Source organism: Sphaerodactylus townsendi, linkage group LG01, assembly GCF_021028975.2.
Source record: "Sphaerodactylus townsendi isolate TG3544 linkage group LG01, MPM_Stown_v2.3, whole genome shotgun sequence".
In the NCBI taxonomy this organism is placed as follows: domain Eukaryota; kingdom Metazoa; phylum Chordata; class Lepidosauria; order Squamata; family Sphaerodactylidae; genus Sphaerodactylus; species Sphaerodactylus townsendi.
The window spans coordinates 138,442,982-138,470,520 of NC_059425.1; the positions used below are offsets into that span (position 1 = coordinate 138,442,982).

General features: G+C 38.5%; 1 protein-coding gene across 1 annotated transcript in view; it reads left to right on the forward strand.

The window, feature by feature from the left end:
- ELOVL4 (ELOVL fatty acid elongase 4) overlaps positions 1-26,871 on the forward strand; it is a 48,090-nt gene extending 21,219 nt beyond the window's left edge. The window contains exons 2-6 of the mRNA XM_048495503.1: positions 3,481-3,668; positions 5,425-5,505; positions 13,543-13,714; positions 16,858-16,985; positions 19,340-26,871. Coding sequence (XP_048351460.1) covers positions 3,481-3,668; positions 5,425-5,505; positions 13,543-13,714; positions 16,858-16,985; positions 19,340-19,615 — 845 coding nt within the window. The 3' untranslated portion in view covers positions 19,616-26,871. The remainder of the gene's footprint in view (positions 1-3,480; positions 3,669-5,424; positions 5,506-13,542; positions 13,715-16,857; positions 16,986-19,339) is intronic.
- The last annotated feature ends 668 nt before the right edge of the window (positions 26,872-27,539 follow it).

Sequence of the window (27,539 nt, forward strand, 5' to 3'; positions counted from 1 at the left end):
GGGCACAACTGGAAAACTGACAAAAGCTCTGTGCAGCAGGTGGGGAAAGTGTTTGTTTTGGCTGGTGACACTTGTGTTCTCTCACACTGTGGGAACACAGTATGCCAAAACAGATATTTAGCAAAACAGATCAAAACAGATATTATATTTTTGTTGGGCAGAATCCATCCATACTGTGGGATCGTGGGAGATAGCACAAAGGACACCACACCAGTGTACACGTCACACCAAGGAGCCAAGATATGCCCACACACAGAGAGAACCCATAGCACAGCGGTGGCGAACCAATGGCATGGGTGCCAGAGGTGGCACTCAGAGCCCTTTCTGTGGGCACACGTGCACAGAGTTCATCATGTGGGAGGGGGCAGAAAATCACCCCACACACACACTTAGGCTGGCCTGGGCATGTTCCTTTACCTGGGAGTAAACTTGGTTGCTGGCAATGGGGCTTGAGTAAACCCTCCTGAGTAAACCCTCCTAGGGCCTTGATTCACCCATTCGAAGTGTTGCACAGTTGCTTCACCAAGCTTACTCCTGAGTAACATGCGCCTCGGAACCAACTGTTTTTCCTAAAACCTCAGTATTCAGTTTAAATTGCCGTGTTGGCACTTTGCGATAAATAAGTGGGTTTTGGGTTGCAATTTGGGCACTCAGTCTCGAAAAGGTTCGCCATCACTGCCATAGCATGTAGGATGCAGCATTATGCTCCCCTGACATGTAAACAAAAGTGTTACCAGATTGTGAAAATATGGTAAGATGCTGATTTCACCCAGCAGCTTGCAGGAACCATATAACATATTCTACTTTTGCTACTACCCTGTTTCTCCAAAAATAAGACATCCCCTGAGAGTAAGACGTAGTAGAGGTTTTGCTGAAATGCTAAATATAAAACATCCTCCAAAAGTAAGGCGTAGGAAAGTTTTTGTTTGGAAGCATGCCCATCAAGCAGAACACCAGAGCATGCAGCTGTGGAGAGGAAAAATAAGATATCCCCTTAAAATAAGACATAGCGCATCTTGGGGAGCAAAAATTAATATAAGACACTGTCTTATTTTCGGAGAAACATGGTAGGTTAATCTGGTACTGAAATGAAGGCAGCATTTTTCACCCTCTGTTGCCTCTCAACAAGTGCTATTCATTTGATTATTGATATACTTATTTTCCATGAATGTCTCTAGCCGTAGCTACATCTTGTAGCAGTGAATTTAAGAATTTCATTATGTGTACTGTGAAGAATAGCTTCCTTTGGCCCATACTGAATTTACAGCCCATAAGATTACCCTGATTTCTACTATTAAACAAAGAGAAGAAAAAGTCTTACCAATTTATTTTCTCTTTACCATATATAATTTTACATATTTGTCATGGCTCTGTTTTATAATTTGTTCATATAGGCCCTTTCCCCACTTACCCTTTTCCGAGGGTTGCTGCGTGCAATTCCCAGCAGCGAAGCATCCCTGTATCAGCGCTCGAGGCGTCCCGACCCCGGCTCTCTTGGCGGGGTCATAAAAGGTGCCCTTTGAAAGAGCATGCCAGGAATGCCTGCAGCTGAGAGGCAGCGACAACGAAAAAAAGCAGCGTCAGGCTGGCTCGCGCTGTAGCCCGCCCTCTCTCAGTTAAAGGGAGATGCCGAGGGACCTACTCTCCTCGAGTAGCGCGGGGCTTAAGGTAAGTGGGGAAAGGGCCACAGACAACATTGTTGTTTGCTACAATGGGAGCAGCAGGTTAAGAGCTCGTGCATCTAATCTGGAGGAACTGGGTTTGATTCCCAGCTCTGCCTCCTGTGGAGCTGTGGAGGCTTATCTGGGGAATTCAGATTAGCCTGTGCACTCCCACACACGCCAGCTGGGTGACCTTGGGCTAGTCACAGCTTCTCGGAGCTCTCTCAGCCCCACCTACCTCACAGGGTGTTTGTTGTGAGGGGGGAAGGGCAAGGAGATTGTAAGCCCCTTTGAGTCTCCTGCAGGAGAGAAAGGGGGGATAGAAATCCAAACTCTTCTTCTTCTTCTTCTAATGCAGACACCTAGATGTTCTTAAAGCATTGATCATGAATTTGTAAAGTTTTCCTATTCTGGTGCCAGGTACACTAGATATCTTGATATCTGTAACTTGATATCTGTTCATTTTGTTGAAAGTTGCCAGTTCCTTTTGCATTTTCAAATATACTGACAATTTTATTTAACTGTTTGCAGTCTAGGTTGAATCCAGCCATTGATTGCAGAATTAGCCTCTGCTCGATTGTGTGTTTGGGCTGCGTCCTTCAGTGCACTTTGACGTACCACTGGTGGATTTCTGTGCAGAAAAACTGTGTTGTTGGGAGATATTTGAGATTTAAAGATGTAGTGCTCTGCATGCTTATTTGGATACTAACTACCCTCATTTAAATGAACATGATTTACTTCTGAGTAAGCTAGGATAAGACTTTAAGCCTGCAGTCCTTTTCACACTTCATTGATGATCAGTTTTATTGAAATGAAGACACCATAGTCATTTGAAAGTGATTTTGAAATGCTAGTTAGAATCTGTCCCATATAGAGCTGTTATCCTCACCACCACTACCTTTTCAAGTGCTGAAACAATCCTGGGTCTCAGTGTTTGTGGCTGTTCCCACACTTGAAAAGGTGTGTGTGGAAAGACAAGAGCACCTCCGTCCAACCTGCTGTGGGCCTGATCAGCATTTTGAAGTCACTGTCAAATGGCTACAGTGTCCATGGGACAGGTGCAAGGATGTAGTCATGTCTAGCTTGCACCTTAGTTCAGCTGATTGGGAGAACTGTTCATTTCACCTTAGGCTAAAACACCCTCTCTGTGTGTGGCTTTTGTCAAGACTAGGCAGGAAAAGTACAAACATGATACTCCTGTGCTTCTATTTTCACTTTTATTGAATTGAAAGAAGTGTATGCACTGCTGGAAGTACAAAACCAGTGAATAGAGGGCACAGGGTGTTGCTCCATTTTTTTTCTCTCACAGACAACTTTGGAGTAATCTCAGGCATGAGAAAATACATGGTTTTTGAAATCTTTCCTCAGCATTTTTGTGCTGGTTACCAGGAAGAAAAAATCATAACATGCAAATAGGATTACCCAAATATGGGGATCTTGAACCCAGCACTCTAGGCAAATCTGATGGAATTAGACAAGGCGCTGGTAGCAGTGTGCTTGATGGTCACCCAAGGAAAACTGGGTTTCCTCAAAAATGGAGCCATTATCTGTTTTTGTTCATTATTTTTAGCAGGTTTGTCATTTATTCTCACTATGGGAAATGCAAGATTGATATTATCAATTTAGAATTTTCCGTAATGTAATTTTCATTCATTACATTTCATTGTATTCATTTCATTGTCATTGCTAAGCTGCAAAGACAGAACATGTTAGTTAACTGACTCATTATTTATGCAGCAGTTATACTGTAATGCACAGTTATTTAAATGAAAATGTTGCGTGAAAACTTGTTGAGTCATTTTCTTCTGTTTTCCTCTAGACAAACGGGTTGATAACTGGCCCTTGATGCATTCTCCATTTCCAACACTGACTATAAGCACTATTTACCTCCTCATTGTTTGGCTGGGCCCCAAATGGATGAAGACAAGGGAGCCTTTCCAGTTGCGATCACTGTTGATTATTTACAACTTTGGAATGGTTCTACTGAACTTCTATATTTTCAAAGAGGTACTACTGATTTTCCTGTACATGGATTAATTGGCTACTTACAGTTCAGAATTTTAATTACATCACTTAAATAATCATATGATGATTCTCTTTATGTATACTGAGAATTGAATTCATCTTTATAGCTGGACTGATTTGGAACTGAAATTAGTGTGTTGTGTTTATGTTATATATTTGCTCTCAATAGTGCTAAATAGCTTTTTTTAGAAAAAGGCAAATGTTATGTTATGTTTACTATGGTGAGCTTTTAAGAAAATAAGTTAAAGCAAAATTCAAAGAGTAATTCCAAGTGGAATTTAGTTATATTTTAGCTTTAACTTTCATTGAATCCAAAGAAATGTGTGGCAAACTAGTCTGTATGTACTGAGTCCATATTATCTTGCATATAATTTGTGGTGTAAATTTTCATATAAAGTTTAGAATGCCTGCAACCTCACACTGAGTGCACAACTGTCACCCAGAAGGCCTTTTTTTGGAACACCAGCAACCATCTGATTCAACCAACCGAGCAAGAACTGTACGAATGTCTCAGTACTTCTAATGAGTGAGCCCTAGGCACAGTAAGAGCAGGGTTTACTGTAAATGAGGTATTCAAAGTGTTTTAAACAATTCAGGCTTAATCCTGGTTCCTAACAGACACATGCAAAAATGAAATACTTTGATCATTAAGATTATTTTTCATTACAGAACAGTAAACTGGAATTCTGACGTTAAAGTCTTGAGGGTCATTTAATGTTATAATTGCTTCTTGAATCATATATTTTTTAAATCAGGGTTGGTGAAAAAAAATTTCCAAGCAGTTTATGTTTACGGACAGTGATTTGTTATAGACAATAATTTTTCCATCAACTTTTGCTGAATGGGTCCTACACACATGTGTGAGAGGTGCAGAAAATTGGACAGACAGTTAAGTCAGTAATTGACAGTATAAGTCTTCTTTATATTTTCAGAACTGCAGCTGACTGTATCTTGGGTTTAGTTCTGAATGCTAGGAAGTGATAGATGTAGGGTTGCTAACAGGCCCAAAGAAAAATGTTTTTCCCCTTTAACAGAGGTTTAGTGGAATGTTATTTATCAGTGATACTATTTACTTCCATGCCAAGAAAAGGTTCAGCTACCCATTTCTACACATTAAATGTCTGTTAAAGGGACAGGATATTTTTATCCGGGCCTGTAGTAACTCTAGATAGACCTGTTGTTAAATTAGTATATTTGAGTTGCAGGCATAATTATCCTGCATAATTTTTATAGAGAGAGTAAGATACAGAGTGACTTCAGAAGGGACACTTCTATAACCACCACACATACTCCTACATTGCTATAGAGAATTTCTCAAGCTGGAACTGCTTTGTCAGACATCTTCTAACCAGGTAGATCCAAGACCTTACTATACCTTAGCTTGTAGCATCCAGTAGCCAGTCTCAATGAAGACACTGTACACAACTCTATTCCTGCTACAGCTAAGAATAACTGAGTGCTAGGAGCATGGGGAAGAATTAGACTTCTGGCAACTCTGTATTAATTAATTTACATTTACGCATGTGAGGATAACTATCTGAAATGACTGGCCTGCTATGTATTACCATACCTGGTATAACAGGAGGAGCATGACTGGAAAGAGAGTGAAACTACAGCCCTATGTGAAGAAATATTCCTCTACAAATTCAACATTTTAGTAAATATTGTTTTCCATTGTTTTGGTTTCTTGAATAATTGTTGTTTGTGGAAGATTAATTTGTGAACTTAATATTTTCAGCTATTTATGGCATCAAAAGCTCGAGGGTACAGCTATATTTGCCAGACTGTGGATTATTCAGATAATGAATATGAAGTCAGGGTGAGTAGTAACCTCTGATATCTATCCATCAGTGGATCATTTATAAATGTCCTTTGATTGAGTGATAAATAGACTATCCTAGTAATTAAAAAAACTTTTTGCATATAAGGGATGGTCATCTTACATTCAGGGTTGTGTTCCTGTAGGGTAAATATGGTATTTATAATTTCTGTAACACTCTTAGTTTTTAAAACATTTTACATCATGGCTTCCAAAACCCATTCAAGCGATTCCCTGCTCCTGTTTCCTGCCCCCCGGTTGGAGTGGCAGTAGGAAAATTTTTTTAAAAGGCATTGGACCAATGGTATGACATCCCTGGAATGGTAAGACATCCCAATGGTATAATTTCCCTGGTTCTTGGTGGATGTGACTTCAGTCCTCTCTAGGAATTGTTGGAAACATCATGTAGAGTTTGCAATGATTTCTAGAGAAGCGTGACATCATCACTGACTGCTGTCTCAATTTCTATGTTTCCCTCCACCACCATACCCAGTCTCCCACTGCCTGTAAAATAACTCTACTCTACATGCATTTCCTTGTAATCTGTTCAACAACTTGGCAAATATCATTATTATTGCATTCATTTTGCAAATGGAGTTGTGAAACTTGTCTAAGGACACTCAGTGAATGCTTATCAGATGCAATATTCTAATAGGGACCTGGTAATTTGTAGCTCTTAATTATTATGTTTAACATTTCTTGTTACATCATCGGCATTATTTAAATGTACCTCATTAAATATGAAAATATACACACCGCAGTTCTCACATTACCTAGAGACTGACTTGCAAATGATCATGTCCCTGTTTGAATCTTATGTCTGATAAGCATTCATTGTCTGAAGTATATTATTTGTTACTTAACCGTAGTCAGTAGCTGACCTACAGGCTTAATCTAAAACCAACACATTCAACAAAGTTTTTGTATAAAGTCTTGATCTGGAGATGTTATTGTACCTAGGTATGAAATGCTATTTATGAACCTTTATCTGAACCAGCTTCAGTAGAATAGCTTCTTGGAGTGTTTTTATTATAAAAGCAACCTAAGATCAGTCAGTCCTTATTCCAGCCCAGAAAGAGTAAAACAGATAAAACACTAACATAAAATTAGTTATCTACATAAAATTTTACTGTCCTCAGAATAAATTATTCACTAGTTCCTTGGTCAAATCCCGCTAGTAAGATTTCGATAGTCTTCTGCTTGGAGAATAATTTCCTATCAGCCAACACAGGTTCCAATACATCCAAGGATCCCTGAACGTAGAATCTGCAGTGGAAAAATATATGAGCTAATGTCTCAATCAGCTTAACAGGGCAACAAAATCTACAATTATATAAAATATTTTTATATCTTCCTGCCAGGAGTGCCTATGATAGCATGTTAAATCTAGTTAACATAAATTCATGATAATATCTTAGAACTGTTACTATAGATAGGTAATGCACATGTTGATGTGGGATCTTTGGAGCTACATTAAATGATCTGGGAGAGCAAATACCATGGGATTTACCATGAGTGTTTCTTGGAAATCAGTGTCCCTTATGTGCCCATTTATTGCTAAATAAGTTTTGCTTAACCCCATAGATTTTACAAAGGGAGGTGAAGATCAAAAGTGGTCAATTTCTCATCTGTTGGGTTGAACCAAATTGGAGTATAAGAATCAGTCATTAGGATGCCAAGAAAATTGTTCTAATCACTGATGAACAAAAGTTGGATTCTAAATCTAAAATCTGCTAGGAAGTGAAAATGTATAAGTGATGTAACATCAGTTGCGAATCTAAGGGCCATAGAGAGTACTCATCCAAGCACCTCAAGAATTGTTCTTGGGAATTTGAATTGAATTAATTTGATAGGAGTAGCCATTTGCACCCAAACTGGTGCTGTGTTCAGAAGCTGATAAGTAATCATAGTGGTAAATAATTTAATGTGCTGCAGTAATATACTGCACTCTAATCACAATTTTTTTTTATAATTGCTCCAATCTCCCTTTTGGCCTTCACTAGAATAGATTCATCATTCAATTTCCATCATAATTTGTCATCAAAAATAACCTCCAATTATTTGTATGACCAAACTTGGTCGTTTTTATAGTCACTTTTCATACAGCTATTTAGTGGGTATGCGGCCGTTCCAAAGGAAATTATTTAAGTTTTATTGATATTTGTAGACATTTTGTTTTCAGAACAATATCTAAATAATGCCTTCAGGGCTCTCTAATCCCACAGTTGTTAATCAAATAATTATTATATAATTTACAACTGAAGATTAGGTGTTGCTAGCTCAAACAACTTTCACCAGACCAGGCCAGCCTATCTTTTCTGTTTGTTTGCTGTTTGGGTTGGTGTGATGGAAATTTGGGTTGGTATGATGGAAATGAGGCCTGCCCTATCTGACTGTCATGCATTTATTAAAGGTTGAACTACCTTTTTGCATCTATTCAGTTATACATATATGTTCTGTGCCCACAAACAAACTTCAGAACATTATGAAGTTATTTCCAACAGTGGTCTGTAGGATGAGTAACAAGGAATATCCTCATCCCCCCAAATGTGTGTCAAATGCCACTTAATGAAGAGCGGTATGGCATCCTTTCAAAAGGGCATTAGAAGATGGCAGCAGAGCTACTGGGACCTTGGTTCCTTGTAGGCACACAGCTTCAGAATGCCTTGGTGCCAGCAAGTGAAATAATTATGCCAGGTTCAGTTTCAGCAGTATTCAATATGATATGATCCAACTATGAGCTATTGCTGCTCCAAAATTTTGGTGCTGAAATATCCTCTTCGGAGCTTTGTCTTTCTATGCATGTCCAAGGGAAAATCAAGCACTTTCCTATTTAGTTCACTTCTGACTGCTATGTTAATAGCTCTTCCTTGATACTTCTTCACACCTTTGTCAGTAATATTTTTCCTCAGCTGCAGCATACTTTTTTCCTATTTTAGATTAAAAAAATACCCCTAATTTTTCCCCAGGAGAATAAAAGTGACTTAATGGTAGTCATTCCAAATGGGAAAGGGGCAAGTTTTAAAAAAGCTCCTCACCTTGTTCTGCTATTCCCTGTAAAATGCAATTCTAGCAGTTACATTTGGCAAAGAAAAAAATCTTTTTAAAATTATCCTGGAACTTAATGTGTAGTTCTGCTGTAAATCACAAAGGACATGTGTGAATCAGGTATGAGTACATCATTAATTTAAAAAGATTTCAAAAGAATATGTAGCAATAGGAAACTATCATACTTATGAAATAGATGTGTATCTACAATTTTTGTGCATGGTTCATAGCCACGTATATTATGGTTTCCAGTTATTCATGAGAACTCATGGGGGCTGAAATTTAGATAGCATGGGTTCAAAACAATGGGCTCCAGTATTTTTTTAAAGACTGTGGGTAGTGCTGTAAGTTATCAAAACAGATGACAACCATATCAGTTCCTTCTCATTGCATTATGTTAGACCTAGGGAGGAACCGCTTGTGTTTTGCTTCAGGGTGTTTTGGTGAAGCTGTGACACCAGTGATAAAATCATGAGATTTAGCTACATGTATTCATTTCTCTCCCTCAACATAACTAATGACTGGGAGCACCCTTCTCCAGTCAATTCTAGCATCTCAACCAAAGAGTGAAATCTTGCCTACACTGAAAGATGCTTATCTTGAGGAAAGACAATGGGACTATCAAGTAGCAGCTGTTACTGTGCAACTTCCGTTCATATTGGGTTATGCTGATAACTGTGCACCAGCATTAGCACTGAAGAATACTAATATATGAAACGTTCTTCATCAGTAGTCCACTTTCTTTTGGGGGACGGGTCATAGCTTAGTAGTAGTTTTGTGCCCATGGTAGTAGTCTAACGACAGCACAACTCTACTAGATCAAAGAAAGATCAACAATAAAAGTTGATTTCATTTAACGTTATTATAAATGTTACGTCAGCTTTAAAACACAATGCACATTGATCAGAATTGGATCTCTCATTGACCCTTTAATCATGGTTGTTAATGTCAACTTTCTATGCCAGCTCGTCTTTTAATGGATGTAGAAGTTACATATATGAGGGGTTGCTGAAACAGAAATAATCGTACATATTTATAATACCATTCAGTTATATTTAGAGCCTGTTTAAAGTAAGCATTTTAGAAAGTTATGGTGATATTCCTGTCTATCAGTTTTCTAAATAGTACAATTTTAAGTTATGATCTGCATTTGTGCTGCTGTTACTAGCTGTGTCACCTGTCTGTACATTAACTATTACCTCATTGCATAACCAGATGTAAACTATTCTGTTCCTATCAGTATCACCGACTGACTTTTTGGCCATGGGCAAACTGTTTAAGAGTTTTTATTTTATTTTGTTCTGAATGCATGTATCTTGTAAGCCTAGGTTGTGACACCAGCATTTATGTGAGAACAGCATCATGCCAACTTTAATAATTATTTCAGTAAATAATTTTTATATATTTTGTAAGTCTGAAGAAATTTCAGTTTTATTTAATACGTTCTTGAAAATGAGTGCAACATGCTGGTTTTTTAATGTTGTTATGAAAGGTGTAGCTTTCATCAATACATTTTTAGTGCTTACTTTGTTATAGCGTCATTAGTGGGTTGAAGAACAGACCCTGATGTGGGAGTTAAATGCATGACTACCTAGCTTGCAGGCAAATAATGCTGCACATTGAGCAATACATATCTTAATATTGCTTTGGACAAACTTTATATCTGGGAACTCCTCATTCTGTAGGTGTCTCCTTTGTCTTTTCCCTCTTCTTCCCATTACACCAAATGTTATACCTTTTTCACCATTTTATATAGCCCATATCCTCTGCTTTACTTTTGCTTTTGTAGCATTAAGTTATAAGGCACTAAATCCATTCTTAAGTGAGGCACTCTGTGGTAGGACACAAGGTTGACAAGTGTCGTTGCTGGATACAAAAAGCATATTGAGACATAATGGCCTGGGAAAGGAACCAACGTGCTATTAACAAAGAAAACTCCATTAGTTTCAACCAACTCATAACGTTTTTGGGAACCTTGATATCAAAAGTGTCTTAAGAAAGAGACACAGATTTAGAATTTGATAAACGAATTATTTGAGCAACAATAAAAGTATTTTCCTCCAATTTACTAAATTTCCAGTGTAGAATTTCAGGAATACAATGATGCTTATTTGACATGCTCTTTATATCCAAAATATAATGTAAATATTTATTAACAATCTCTAAGGAAGAAATTGCCAGATCTGGCATGCATTTGTGAAAATAGAAAGAAATAGGCAAGAAAACTGAAAAACTGCAAAATCAATCCTTATGAAATACAGTTTCAAACATAGAACTATGTAGAAGTAAACAATTTCAGCTCCAAAAAGTTTTGGTAGTACTCATATTGGAATCCAGTCAACAATCCAGACTCCCAAAAATCTGGAATATATTGTTGAAGGCTTTCATGGCTGGAATCACTGGGTGGCTGTGTGGTTTCTGGGCTGTATGGCTGTGTTCCAGTAGCATTTTCTCCTGACGTTTCGCCTGCATATGTGGCTGGCACTTTCAGAGGATCATCTGAAGTTGCCAGCCACAGATGCAGGCAAAATGTCAGGAGAAAATGCTACTAGAACACAACCATACAGCCCAGAAACCACACAACCCCTCCCCCCAAAATCTGGAATAGGTTCTGCTCATAAATCTTTTACTGTAGGACTACAATACACTGAATTTCATATAATAATTTCATAACTTGGTATATTGGCAGGGCTGATTCCAGTTCTTTGGGGATCCTGGGCATATAGCTTCCAATTCCCCCTCCCCTCCTCTACCTGCCACCAGGCACACACCAACTATATAACGGTGTTGAAAAAAAACGATTACACCATAAAAATGTACCCATTAATTACACTCCTTTGTTTATAATCCTGTTTATCCAAAATTTAAAAAGTAATTTTAATCTTCAGCGCATATGGTCACACTAGTGTTTTCATAATACCAGTAGGTATAAATATAAATAGGTCTCAGTGTGGCCAAAACTGTGGATAATTAAAGGTGGTGATTTGAAGTAAGACAAGATAGATCTTTCTATAAACCTGAACAAGCCCCAAGTTTGCAGAAAAATCTGAAATCTTAAAAAATGGGGAGTTAAAAAATAATAGCAGCAGCACCTGTAGCTTTTTAAAAAATGGATACTTTCTGCAGTGGACATTGTGGAGTTGCTTGACAACCATGATAATATTGTCAGCCTACGTGCCTTGGGGGGTTTTTCTAATAAAAGGCAGAAGGGGCGAGGGTCCTTTCCAGGGCTGTTTTGGCCTTGAGAGCAGACTCATGGGGACCAGGCCTGGCACCAACAACTGGGCAACTTGATACCATTCAACTTTCATGACTTACCCAGGCCTAGCTACTTGTCACAATTCAACAGCTGGCACCCCACAAAAGCCAATGTGGTGTAGTGCAAGGTGACCAGATGTCCCACTGTTGGCGGGACAGTCCCGCTTTTGAGCAATTTGTCCTGCGTCCCGCGGGGTTGCTTAATTCTCCCACTTTTTGGAAGGCTGCCGCACTGCCTTTTGGAGTGCTCCCCTTTTACAACCCTGAAACAGGGGAGCACCCCAGAAGGCAGTGCGGCAGCCTCCCGCACATGCGGCGGCAGGAGCACACTGCCTTTTGGGGCGCTCCCCAGTTTCCCGCTCTGTCACAAGGCAGGAAACAGGGTAGCCCCCCAGAAGGCAGTGTGGCACCCTCCCACGCCTGGGGAGCACCCCAAAAGGCAGTGTGCTCCTGCGGCCACGCACGCACGCACACGTCCCGCGTTTAAAACGTGAAAATCTGGTCACCTTAGTGTAGTGATTAGTGTTTCAGTGTAGGATCTTGAAAACACAACTTTGAGTCCCCAACTGTAAATAGAATATTGTATATTTATCATAAATTTTTTGAATAAGAAAATTATCATTCAATCAATTAAAATGAACTTCAGCCATGTTTTAGCTTTTGCAGAATTATCCTGTTGTCTAGATGCTAGGAGTTAGTCTTCTTTTAAGCCACTGAATTTAAAAAAAACTGGAATATGTTTAAATAAATAAAAATGAAAATGAAAGGTTCATAACATGGAATTGATTTTTTAAATACATGAGCTAGTTTTTTTTCCTGTATTTCAGTGGTACAATTGACTTTCAAAAGCTAAAATAAGTTATAATGGAACGAAACTTTAAAGTTACAAAATGACCAGAACTTACAAGCATTAACTTTGTATTAGAAATATCAGAGGTACTAGGTTTGTATCTAAAGATGTCCCGGCATGAGCAGAGGAAACCTACACAGAAATAAGTGCGAACTGAGATTTCAATTCATTTTTCACTCAATGTGTACCCTGTATCCCAACCATCCAGGAAGCTTGGGGGAGGGCATATAGAAGATTTCAGAAGACAGAAGAAGAAGAAAATATCTGGGAATGGTGATCAAGTCACAGTAGATCCAGCTATTTCTAGGCACCATCCATGAGGCTGGTAAACCATATTTTAAGCACAGTCTTCCATCATCGTTGACCTATTGTTTGTCAATTTCACATTTTCCTGCAACAAAACACTGCAGTATAGGAAAAGGTGACATCCCAGAATAAAACTGCTCCCTTTAGAAGGAATCTCTGCTTCTTCTACAATGCATTATGCATTCCTTGTGCCTCAGGTGAAGGCCTAGATGACTTAAACTGCTTTAATGGACCAGCAAACATTCCAGTGTGGGGCTAGGTTGACCAAGGTGCCCTGCTTTAATCAAAAATTAGTTTGAGTTTTGTAGCATCCCATATGAATCTGTTTGCCTGCATTTTATTTTTCTTCATGTGTAAGGTTCTTTAACATGCTTTAAATAAAGTGGTGTGGAGGAAGCTCAGTGTAAACATCTAGTATGTCTCTTGTGTTTTGAATATTGGCAGAGTGGACTGAAAAGTCTAGAACCTTTTAGTCTTAACTGCCCTGTTTTTATAGGCTTCCGTGTTTTTTAATGTAGGATACTGGGTTATACTGTTTGTTGGCCTCACTCAGGAAATGTCTTTCTGTATTACAGATTGCTGGGGCTTTATGGTGGTATTTCATATCAAAAGGAATTGAGTATCTGGACACAGTATTTTTCATCCTAAGAAAGAAGTTTAACCAAATCAGTTTCCTTCATGTCTATCACCATTTCACTATGTTTACCTTGTGGTGGATTGGCATAAAGTGGGTTGCAGGAGGACAGTGTAAGTAATCTGTATCATCTACCATCATAAAGAGCATAAAGTGGACGTTTTGCTGGAAATGAACATTCATTTTGCTAAATATTTTTTCATTGTGAACTAATAGCATAGATGTGTGCTCTGTTTTGGAATGTTGCAGTTAGAGTGTATATCCTTCCTTCTCTGGGAAAAGAGGGGGAGGGATAAAAGGCATATAACTATAGGCCCAGGGATGATGAAACCCATGTCACATGGGCATAAATGCATGATTCATATTTTGCATGCAAATTCTGCTTTTTTGTTCTAAGGGTGCTTGCTGTATGAAGCAACACATAGATCTACCTTGCTTAATATAAACCTCTTCAGCCTCAAAGATATCGGATTCCTAATTATATGTTAGATGGCGCTCATCCTATTTCCATGATGATTAAGCAATGCACAGTTTGTTTCTGTACATGTTTACTCTGAATTAAATCTCACTGATGTTAGAGCTACTTATTTATAAATAAATATGTTTACGATTGCTGCCAAGTCACTACACTTAATAAAAAGAAATTGTATATTGACTTGGCAATCCTAAGCACTTTGCTGCTTTAAGTACATTGAAGTGAATTGCATTCAAAGGGCGTCACACTTTTCAGGGATTACACTACATGATACAACACGCATCATTAAACATAGCTGAATCTTGGCAGTCCTTTTGGTGAACTTGTAAAAATCACTATGGAAATAAACTATAGTCTTCTCTGTTATACCCTGTTCATGATAAAGGTGACGGAGATTTCTGAATTTATCCCCCATTTCCTGAACTGTCTTTGTTCTAGAATGCTCCACTTGGGTCCTATGGAAATGGTGGATGAATTTACAAATCTCCTGTCATCTTTATCCTGAACAGGGTATAATTCAGTACCTAAAAGCTTGAAGATCTCTTGCCTGCTGTACTGGCACAGTTGCTCATTAAGTGTTTTAGAAAAACAGGCTTGATCTGCATCTAGCACCAGGACAGCTTTAGTAATCAGTACTGGCTTATTGTTAAATTGTAATTGTGCTCCATGGTATGTTTCTGCATCCTACCCTCCTTCCTACACGCATTTACACAGAAGCTTTCTGCTACCTCCAGCTAATGCAATAATGACTATAGTCTGCGTAATTCTGTAAACCAGGAATACCCCCAGTAGATGCCAGTTTAGATCATAAATCTCTCAGAACAAGAATCTGTTTTCTTTTCTTCTTTCATGCAACATTTATTTGTTTAAAATATTTTTATGCCACCTTTCCTCGCAATCAGGGTCCACAAGGTGGTGAATATAAAAATATTAAAAGATTTGACACATTGAAAAGATAGAAACACACAATAGTAAGAGGGGGAAGAAGAAGAAGAGTTTGGATTTATATCCGCCCTTTCTCTCCTGCAGGAGACTCAAAGGGGCTGACAATCTCCTTGCGCTTCCCCCCTCACAACAAACACCCTGTGAGGTGGGTGGGGCTGAGAGAGCTCCGAGAAGCTGTGAGTAGCCCAAGGTCACCCAGCTGGCGTGTGTGGGAGTGCACAGGCTAATCTGAATTCCCCAGAGAAGCCTCCACAGCTCAGGTGGCAGAGCTGGGAATCAAACCCGGTTCCTCCAGATTAGATACATGAGCTCTTAACCTCCTATGCCACTGCTGCTCCAGCTAATGCAGAACACTATCATTATTGGGGGTGTGCCAGATAAAACAAAAAGGTCTTCACTTGCTGGTGAAAATCACCGATAGAAGGAAACAGATGACTCTCCCTGCTAATGCAGAGTCCAATTCGGAAAGAATTTGTGTTTAGCAAATGATCACAGAAGGCTGCAGAGCAGTCCACCTCCTCTTATTGGACAGAACCCATAGACTCCTGACAACAACAAAGAGTTCTGTAAGTCTATACTGTATGGCTGTATTGGTAGCAGAAAAATATATTGCTTCTTTGCTGCTATCATCCCCATGGAATGGGCTTTCAAATGAGCTGTAGCCCATACCTTGTCAGATTGTCTCAAGTCTTTCTGCAGCATCACTCTAGCCATCTCCTCTGTCTTTTCATTGCCCACAGCTTCTCAGTAAATCAAGAGGCTACCTGAGCACTTTGACCTGAGAGAGGACACCTAGGTACAATCATGTCAATTGCCTGGGTAATTGCCCCATTCCAGAGGTCAACCAGGCCATAGACAAGAGCACCAACTATATCAGCAGGAAAATCCTCCAGTGTAATCTGAAAACCTATCATATGTAGTTCCATATGGCTACAGGGGCAGATCATCATCACTCACTCAGAGTCTTGGCACCCCTGTAGGCCTAAATCCCAGCAAGTAGTGATCTATCCATGGCAAGGGGACTCTCAAACTCTTGGGCCGTTTCCGCATGGCCACGCTGCGGGGGTGCATCAGCATAAACGACACTGATGCACCCCCCTGGGACTGTTTACTGAAGCCCGGGTCCCAGTGGGAGGTCTTGTCGGTGTGGATTAACATAGCGATAACTTTCGAACTTGACAAGGTGAAGTACCATTACTAATGGTGGGAGCTCTCTAGATTACCATGGGGCAGGGGAAAAAGTGTCCCTTGGCCTGTGTGACTAAACTGGAAGGCGGAGGAGGGACAAGTGAAAGTTTAGGAAAGGGGGGAGGATGCAGCAAGCCTCCCCATGCCCGAACCAACTCCTAGGGGCGGCATTTTTGCCCTCCCTAGGATGCTGTTCATGGCTTGTGTGGAAAGGGCCATAGTGTAATGGACACGACATCAAGCCTGGGGATAAAATCCTGATAGACACCCCTAACATTCCTTCCTTTTCCCCCATATGCCATGGTTCCAATCTGAACTGGGCAAGCCCAGGCCTTGAAAGCATGGAACTACAGCATGCATCTTTATAATATGTAACACAGCCCTTAGGATTGATTTTGCCTGTTTTATTTAAGATTAGAATTAAAATTGAAAAGTGTATCTGTGAAATGAAGAGCCCCAATATATGACTGCTTGCCCTTGTAAAGAGCTGTTGAGTTCTCGAGGATAAAACCATGTTTTCCACTATGGTCACAAATTATTTTAACTTTATGTTATTGTGGCACAGAAATGAAGAGAATATAATAGTGATGAAAGTAGTATTTCTAAAATTAAAAATAATGACATGTTTTTGTTTCTTTTCCTCAACAGCTTTTTTTGGAGCTCAAATTAACTCTTTTATTCATGTTATAATGTATATGTACTATGGACTAGCTGCCTGTGGCCCAAAATTTCACAAGTACCTTTGGTGGAAACGTTACTTGACTATAATGCAGCTGGTAAGTGAGCCCTTCGGGGGAGGGCAGGATATAAATGAAATGTGAAATGGAAAAAAATGAAAAAATAACTACCGTATAAACTCGTGTATAAACCGACTCGTGTATAAACTGAGGCACCTAATTTTACTAGCAAAACCTGGGAAAATGTGTTGACTCAGGTATAAGCCAAAGGTGGGAAGCCGGGAGGCAGAGGGAGCTCCTTATTTGGGCAGTGACTCCCCCTGATGTCATTGCCCAAAATAAATCCACCTCCCTAATGGGTTTTGAAAGCCCAGGCAACCAGGAGGTGGAGGGAGGCTCCTTATTTAATGACATCCGAGGAGTCACTGCCCAAATGAGGCTCCCCACCCCGAGGCATGCTGGAGCTTCCTCAAGAGCCCAACCTGGGAAGGTGGAGGAAGCTCCTTATTTGAGGCAATGACATCCGGGGGGGGAGTCACTGCCCAAATAAGGAGCTCCCTCCACCTCCCAGCTGGAAACCTCTAAACCAGCCCCAAGGTGGGAGGGAGGCTCCTTATTTGGGCAATGACATCAGGGGAGTCACTGCCCAGATAAGGAGCTCCCACCTCAGCTGGGTGTGAGGAAAGCCCAGCCTGCCAGGAAGGTGGAGGAGGGCTCCTTGTTGGGCAGTGAACTCCCCTGATGTCATTGCCCCAAATGGAGCTCCACCTCCACCTCGGCTGCCCTGGGAGCTTCCTGAAACCCAGCCCGGGGAGGTGGAGGGAGGAGGCAACAAGCAGCTGCTGCGAGCACTTGCATGAGGAGGTCATTCCGGCCCGTGCCCCAGCCTGGGCTGAGAGGCCTGAAGAGCGGCTGGTAAGCAGGACTTTCGTGTATAAGCCGAGGGAAATTCTTCAGCCTTAAAACAGGGGACTGAAAAGCTTCGGCCTTATCACATTGAGTTGCTCTCTGATAATGCTTCTTTCTAAAACTGTTATATATGTTGGTAAGTAGATCTAGAATCAATTTTCCCCACACAACTCTGAAACTGAGTTTCTGTTTACAGATCACGTTATGGGCCTCAAATAGCAACCATGAATAATAGTAGCGTTCTTAGCCAGAGGTGTTTGCAGAGTAAGAAACATATAACATTAAGAAGTGTATACCAGCAAAACAACTTGTAAGGTTTAGAGCTAAAAGTGCATCTTATATGCATATGAATCTTAAAAGAATTGTGTAGGGGAGGAAAACTGCTTGATAGTCATTTCAACAGCTTGAATTGTTCAAGGGGAAAATGGGGATTGCAAGCACAGAATATCTGTGTGTTCTTATCTAGTCTGGATTCAGCTATGCAGGCTAACAATGCCTGGGTCCAGAACCTGCTTTATGCAACTATGCAACGTTGCTAAGTTGTTATGTATGGACAAACCAACAGTACCCATGCAAATGAGGCAATTAATTCACTGGCCTATAAAACACATGCACACATGTGGCCTACGCAAAGTGACACTGTGGTCCCAGTGCATGTTGAAGTTATACACTCCCATTAGTCTCTTGCATTGGTCTCCACACTTTTATTTGTGTGCTTCTGTTAATAATTTCCACGGGCTAATCACAAGCAGTACATAGTTGCACACACAGATGTCTGATCGCATATATTTATTTCTAGAGTAACTGGTAGGCTTTAGCTACATCAATAAAATATTGTATAAGGAGGTAATCTGGCCTCTTAAGATTTTATAGATTCTAGATTTTTCGCAGTGTTGTGTATTTAAATTTTGAAGCATGATATTTCAGAACAATGAAAGACTTCTACATTTGGTAAATGTTAAGATACTTTTGAAGTACACAGTCTCAGGACAAGACAGTATTTCTCTATTGGGTAAAAAGAAACAGCACTTGGATTTACACTTAGCTAAATTATATGTTAGGAAATTATTTGATTTCCTGCTTCATTGATGATGGTTGGTTTGTAGCAATCTATTTTAATGTGGAATTCACTGTATGTTTGAAAGCAAAGTAAAACTATCAGATTATTTACTTCATTTATATCCCATCTTTTTCCTCAATGGAAACCCAGAACTTCTTACATCATTTTCTTCTCCATTTTATCCTCACAACACCCCTGTGAAGTTAGACTGTTTGACTAACCCAGATCCTGGTCTGATACCACCCTGGCTCTCAAAGGGTCATGTCTAATTACTGAATATTAAAACCATGCCGTTTCTTTAAATGGTAGAGGCTTATCTTCATAAACTTTTGAAAGGTAGTTAACGTCTGTGACATCATAGTTTGGTGTGTTTTTCATGTGAGTTTACTGTTTGGATAGTAATTTTAATCTTAAATGATAAACTGTAATCTTAACAGAAGCATATTGATGAGGGTCTTCAATATTCTGTTTTTGTATCTTTCAGATACAATTCCATGTGACTATTGGCCACACAGCTTTTTCTATTTATATCGATTGTCCATTTCCTAAGTGGATGCATTGGAGTGTCATTTTCTATGCTACCTCTTTCATTATCCTTTTTGGCAACTTCTACTATCGGACATACAAGATGCCCAAGCAGCCTGTAAAGAATGGCAAAATTACCAATGGCACTATGGCAAATGGTGTAAGCAAACCAGAAAATGGTCTAGTTATGGAAAATGGAAAGAAAAAGCAGAAGGAAAAAGCAAAAGGAGAGTAACTTGATCCAGGCCTTAACCATTGTTGGCAGTGAGGAATCTCCAGTTTGGTTGTAAAGAAAAAGAAAAGTTATGCTCTCTAAAACAATGACGTTTAGGTTACTGAAGAGATAGAACATATTATTTATGAAGATTGTTTTAACAACAACCCTTCAACATAAAATTTTGTTGTAATTATGTAATTATTAAGAACCTGGTTATCTCTATGTAAACTTTTAGACTGCTGGTGTTGGTAATGTAAGAAAGAATTGCTGAAATAGTGTGGTCTGGTGGTTAATCATACAATTAACCAAGGCTATAGTTGAATTGTTGGAGAAGACATTTCTGTGAGCAAACAGATAGTTCATACGTCCTTCTGATTCTTTCAAATGTTAAGACCTAATCATTATCAAATTGTCCCTACCCTTTGAAACATATTGTTTGTATTTACTTAGACCAGACATATTAGGTTGTCCTAATTTTTCTTTCTTGTCTGTTGAACTTCTATTAATGTGTGGAAAATACACCTACATCTTCATCTGATGAAAACAACATTTAATTTAGATAATCCCAATTTCTATAGGAGTCCACCACTATAAATTCAACTTTATGCTTATGAGAAAAGATTTGCTTCCACTAACAAAAAGTATTATAATTCCTGTCCCTGTTCAATATTTCCCTAAGGGGGAATCATATTTGAAAGGTATTTATATGAAACAGTGGACAAACCATGGTCTGTCTATATTTTTAAGATGTCATGAAGCTATTCTTTATTGCCTCTAGTTGCATGAGATCCATGGTGCTAAATGCTTATAAAAATGGTTGAATGTTGAACTAAGAGAGGGAAGAAGTACAGGGCTCAGTCCTTATTTAGTACCAGTTATGTTAAATAAAAGGAGAAGCAATTAATCAGAATAGAGTGTTTTGAAGTTCAATGCCTAATCTAGCAATGAATTTAAGTTAGTCATGATTAACAGTCCCTTAAGTTTTAATGGGATTTGGTTATGGTTAACTTTAGCTAGGTTGGGATCTCCATGGTATAAGCAAATGTACTACAAAAAGTTTGATGTGAACTATTCACTGACAAGATGGTCTTGCTGCTCACTACTGCAATGCTGCAGGTACTTTACGTATGCACTGATTGTTCCTGCAATCATGGCGCTGCAAGAGCAATATTAGCTGGTGAGATTCTATTCCTTCCATATGATCAGTTTACTATGATCTAGGTCTAATTTCTGTGACTGTTCTGCTCACCATTCCTTCTGCTGCATCATTATGGCTTCTCTCTAACGCTTTATGTCAAGAGTACCTCAAGCTCTTCTCCACTATGAACTGGTTACATATCCTGCATTACTGTGAAGAAAGTACAATAAGGATTCACCATTTGCACAGCCTTGGAAACTGATGGAGAGAGAAGTCATGATTTGCTTTAGTTTGGAGTGAGTTTGAGGCAGAACTGGAACTTGAACTGAGATCTTTCTTTTTCTCTGCTCTGCATACAAGAGCCAATCCTCATATATTTATGAAAAAACAGACTTCTCGCTAGCTGTGTATTTTTTATCATGAAAATAAAACTATTTAGTTGAGAGAGAAGTTCACAGAGCATTCTGTTTACTTTTACCCATCTTGTATTGTCTATAATAAATAACAGAAGAACAAAAGCCACATCTTTTCTGATATTTACTATGTCTCTTATTTAATGGTTTTATCCAAACTCTAATATTTGGTCCCCAAACGTAATTAGAAAAGTTACATATATCGTGGCATTTTGAAAAGCAATAGATTAACTTGGAAGACTAGCTTTCAAAATCGTTCATTCCAAACTGGGTCGTGAAATTCTCCCTGTTGTTGCACAGTATAGCTTAACTGGTTTGGGACCATTGTTTTTTTTTTTCTTGCTAGTCTTAGTGGGTGAGTTGCTTTCCAAAAGTGAGCACAGAAGTTGCTAATGAATGAGTAACAAAAAGGATATGGCATGATCCAACCAAAGTGAAATGATTTGAAACTCTTAACAGTTTCAGTAGTATGGGGAAAATGAGCATGTACTTAACATTTCCACTGAACCTAGTGGGACTTGCATGTGATTGACCTTGCTTGGAATGTACATTTACTGTATGAAAAGGAACAAAATGAAGTAAACTTGTTTGCATATAATTTGCCCTGTTTGTACTGTGTTAAAATTTCAGCATGGCAGTAGGATGTTCGACCATTATCTAGATCAAGTACACAATTAAGATTATGTATCTTTTGATCTAAGCATTTTGTGACTCAAAAAGTACTATTGGGAAATGTTCAGTTACAGGGCTAGCCTGATATGTGCCACACCTTTTGATACATATTTCATAAGGCCTTACATTTCTAAACATCTAAAACCCCATATACTATGTTGGTTAAAGATTCATATCCACAAGAATACAGGCTAAACCTGTGTTGCAATTCAGGCAGAGCATTCTCCCAGAATTCTAGGCCATTTCTTGCTTGTAAACAAGTCACTTGTTGCCAGTGGGGCCCATTCTGTCCCAACTAATCCACAAGTATTGCACCCACAGGCAGATTTGGATCTAGAGATCTTTCTTGGCGTGTCTGGCTTTGTGGCAAATGCTATTCAGTAAATGGCTGGGATTTAGGGCCATTTCACCCACTGCATTTCTGCATGAGGATGAATTGCATTGCATATGCCAGTTGCACAATTGCCTTTTTGTACACATCTTCACAGCTGGAAAAGCCACTTCAATTATTAGCTTCTTGATCAATGTGACTGAAACATAATTAACACTGTTGGGTTCCTACTGCCTTTAAGACTCTTTTTCTCATATTGAACATCTCTTGTGTTAAAAAAATGTTTTTTGTCCTCAGTGAAGGAATATTGTCTCCTAAAGTAGCTTCTTCTTTCTAGACTCTTGGTTTCATTAACATTTCTGCAGTTTGAGAATATATATATTGTATGTCACTGGTGGGTAATATTTTGAAACTGAACAATTCACATGGTTATAAGCTGTGAATGGCTCCATTATGTAGTTCCTCTGTTAAACACCTAAATCTACAACTTTGGTATTGGAAGGAATTGTGGGAATTCAGTTCCAGGCTACTAAAATGCATTACTCACTTGAGTAATTTTATCTCAAGATATGTACAATAAGGGCATCTTGAAATTAAATTATTTCATTTAATATATTTTACTAAATGTTAAAAATGAAGAGCTAATTTGTGATTTTGAGAAAAATGGTCATATTCCACATTTATGACTTAGGCTACACACTAACTTTCAATGCTTTAAAGAATAAAATTTAATTAGATTATTAGTGACTAAAAATATCAGTGTTTTTCTCTGAATATGGCTAAACTAGTGGGGCGGACTTCTTAATAATAATAAAGTTGCGTTCATTCCTCCTAACTTGACATACAGTGCAACTTAATCTCTTGTTCTAAATCAATTGAATGGTCTTAAAAAGGTCTTTAGGATTGCAGTGTTGGAGATTCTAAATTTAAATTTTGGGGCTAAGGTATCTAGAAAACATTAGCAGTTACAAGCTACAAATGAAACAAACTAGTCACTGAGTTATCTGCGCAATCGCAAGATCCTCAGAAATCTCTATAGCAATTGCAATATTTTGTCTGCCCATCACTGATTTAAACCTTGGAACTATTCTTGTTTTAAACACCATCCTTGTGACTGTGGATACTATTGAGGGGCAAATCGCTTCTATTCCAGTAGGGGGTGCAGACATGGCAAATGCCACAGCAGTTTTTCAGTGGCCTTTATCTTCCTCTTTTCTCAAATGAAGTGTCGTATCTTGAAATTTAGTGGTAACATCTTTGCTTGTACTACCAAGATTAGTGCTTGTGATTTGACATGTTTCCATTTGGGTGGAAGAGAAGTTTTGATACCAGAACTGGATCTACATTTTTTTGAAGGAGAGCAAAGGTACAAATTCATTCCCCTAATTTATTATTTACATATTTTTCTTAAATAATCAGATGCTGCTTCTGACCCGCTCAGTGTGTTGCTCCCTTGCTCCTCACCCCCCGACCCCCAAGCTGGTCCTTTTTGATACTGGCTATTTGCTTAAAACAACATTTTGAATATGTTGCAAGTCCAAAGATTAAGAAAACCCTTTCAGAATATAGTTAGGTATAAAATAATGTCATAACTATCTTGAAATGTGATGCTTCAGCTAAAAATCCTGAGTCACTTTGTCTCAGATTTTTAAGCAAGACTTTTAGGTCAATGTCTCTATGTTTAGTCTATCCTAGCAGGGCATCTGGTTCATTCCCATAAAACACAGAAAACTAAATAGTGTGTGCGAACATGTGATTGTTTTATGTATCAGTGATCTGCTAACAAAGTTACTAGTATTAAATTTTCAATTATTGTTTTCTCTTTGTTATATCTACTTCTGTTTGTTTTATGTAAACTAGTTACAATTCAGTCAATGTTTATTGCTGTACTCTGATACAGCTATATTATAATTAGAGGTTTTTCCTGCCAGCTAAATTCCTCCATTTGCAGGATTTGGGGAAACAGCTGAAAGATGTACAATATTATGCACCTCTGAAAGAAATAACCTCTTAAACAACCTTGGGCTAATGTTCCTTCATGCCTGTATACATAGTGGATGAAAAAGATCCTCACTAGAGTGCCTCCCAACAAGGCTACAGAATTCACATAATCGTAGTCCCTTTGGAAATAGTGCTCTATTTGCAGTGCTCTATGGTTTTTAAACCCATGGTTTTTAAAAATAGATCCCAGTAGCTTCTAACTTACACAAAACTCACCAGGTGTTACAGGACTTTTAGTTGCTGATGCAAAACTTAGGCAGTTTCTGTGAAAATGTGAGAAATCGTTATGTCCAGTTCTCCATGATAAATTTTTAAATAGACTATAAATTGCTACTGCCAAAAAAATGAGCAACAAAAATGCTACTGTGAAAAAAGCAGATTGAGTCATATAAATTAAGTGAAAATCTATTTTGTATCATGTATTCAAAAGACAGACTTTGGGATTGAAGAGTTTCAGAAGTTTGTGTTCTGGGCTCCTTGATGTTCGAGATAAGAAAAGGCGGGGGGGTTCTTTTCTGTTATCAAGCAGGGCCAACTTCTAATGCTTGTCAGGCACACTATAGCAATTATATCATTGTCTTTTGGGTCCTTGGCATGAACAGCTACAAGACTTAAATCAGTTTTTTAAAAAGCTAACATGCAATATGAATGATCTTCTGTAACAACTGCAGAAGTCTTGTGACCTAGATCTGATTACTGTGGGGAAGTATTGATAAGACTTTCCACAAGCCAACACATTGTGGAGAATTTTTTTGTTAGCATTGGAATTAACTTCTCTTATCACATTCCATCTATACTTGCTCATTGTAGTGGAAACAATGCAGCCTAATTAGGGCAGTCCTAAGCACTCAATTGGTTGCATGGAAAAATACAGAAAGCATCTTGCTACTAGTTGGGCAACTGAATGGAGTGAGAGATAATTGTATGTTTTCATGGCACAATACTTACTACAAGTTAAAGAGAAGTTCATTGAATGTTAAGAACACTTTGAGACCCAAGCAAGGTAAAAGCTACTAGGACAGAAGGCAGAATTTTGATAGAGCAGGAAAGGGTTAAAGCACTCCTCATCTCAGACCTCTTGCTTAATTTCCCCTTCCCAAAGTATGTCTTCTATCTGAAAGGTCAGCACTGGGCTCCATCTCAGGTGTTTGTGCACATGTGCGACTACTAATGTGGAACAAAAAATCACAGAGGTGGATGGGGTCATACATATGTATTTCAATTATATTCATGTAAAAAGCTGGGTTGACATTAGGAATGTCTAAAAATATATTGTTACAGGAATATCTGACAATTTGCACTCCAAAAAGAGTTGTTAAATCAAAATATATTGTAGTGTGTCTGACAATTTGAAGTTCTGTTGTTTATCAAAAGTAATTACACTAACTTTTTTAAAAGTAAAGTGTTATTCTTTCATATGGACTAGTGCCTTTGAGTACTGTTGTTGTCGTCCACTTTTATAAAGTAGCCTACTGGCTATACATCTGAATATTTATATGAATAATATCAAAAAACGCTTGACCATAAAAACTCCTGGCATGATAAGCAAGTTTATCTGGCTGAACATAGTCCTTATTGACCCTGGATAATGCCTATTGAACCACAGTTTCAAGTAACTGTGATTAATGAATAATCATTAGAAACCACTGGAAACCAATTTAATGTTAATAGGAAAACAAACAATTTTAATTTAAGTTCTGCGTGATAAAATAACTGAACCATGGACAGAGTCATTGCAGTCTGCTAAGCCAGTTATCAGCATTGGTCATTATTAGCTGGAGGTATTCATGGTTCTTCTATAATCCCTGGCTCTGTTCCATAAATGAACAGTTTTTCCTTCCTTTTGTAAAACAAAACAGTAAAAAGAACATCTACACCACACACAGGTGATCAGTCAGGGCAAACTTTTTCCTTAATTTTTGCACTTGTTCATAGATATCTCAGGGGTCTGAGAACAATACAGATGATTATTTTTGATATTTATTTATTAATGTACATACTGTAAAAGTATATTGTATATATACTTGCTACTTTAAATACTCCATATGAAGATAAGGCCCCCACTTTACAGAGCAATCCTGTGCAGAATTACTCAGTCCATGCCCACTGAAATAAATGAGCTTAGACTGGAGTAATTCTCCTTAGAATTGAACTATCTATGAGCTGTATTATCTTGCCAAGACTGCTTAAGTTAAGGACAGAGTGTGACTTTTCTGGGGTGATTGTATGAGCACCTAAAAAGGATTAACTTGTAACTGCTTCATTTTTTAAAAGTTTTAAAATGTTTCTGAGGGAGAAAATTCCTACATAGTCATAACTGATAGACGTGTGCTGAGTTGTCTTTCAGCCCTATTGGTATCTTGCACCCAAATAGTTTTAGTGGGTAAAGTGAACATACTTTCTGTGTGCTTGGCAACTGAAATTAAATATGCAAAGCAGTTTACAAAAAGTGGTTGCCCTTGATAACAAACCAGACACATTACGTACGGGTCATATTACAAAGACTTGGTTTAAATTTTGTAAATTTGACTATTTTTTAAAAAAAGGTAATGCTACAAAAGACAACCGTTTGTACAATGTATATCAACATACCAACTTGTGCGCACAAAAGTGAACAGGGCTGTGGAATGGACTGATAATTAAAGATATTGTAGAGCTTATAAATATTCCATTGTAAGATCTGTATAAGCTTATTAATAAATAAAAAAATGAAAATCAACCTTCTAAACTTGTTCTTTCCAATTTAATAACCTTTTTATAGTATGCTGTTTTTAAGTACAGAAAATATTTTTATCCAACCTAGAATACATTCTGGTATGTTACATTCTGCAAAGCCGAAATATTAATGCTTAATTTAATTCAGAGATGATTTGGTTGAGAAGGCAACAGTGGCTCAATTAAAAATGAACTGAGCTTAAGGAAGAAGCTGTATGTTAAGAGGGAAATGCTGAGTTCTCAACTTCATATTTTCCTCAGAGCAGGAAAACCATCCTTCCGTTGGGGCCTGATCACCAGGCTTTAGCGATCAATTTCCCCAGGGGGAGAAATATGTGGTTTTGAAGGGTGGACTCTGTGGTTTTTAATCTGCTGAGATCCCTCCCCTCTCCAATCCCCACCCTTTCCAACTTCCACCTACAAATCTCTGGGAATGTTTCAAACTCATGGTGGCAACCCTAATCAGATGACATACATAGAGTACAAGAGTACTTCGTCTCTTTAGCCTGATACAGATGACAGGTCAGTGCATTCATTGTTCATACAACGAAGGAGAGCAAGCACAAACACACCAGCAGGGCTGGCCCTAGAATAAACAGCGCCCTAGTCGAAGAGTGCGTTTGGCACCTCATTCCCCGAATCAATCTTGCAACACTGCCAAGCAAAAGTTAG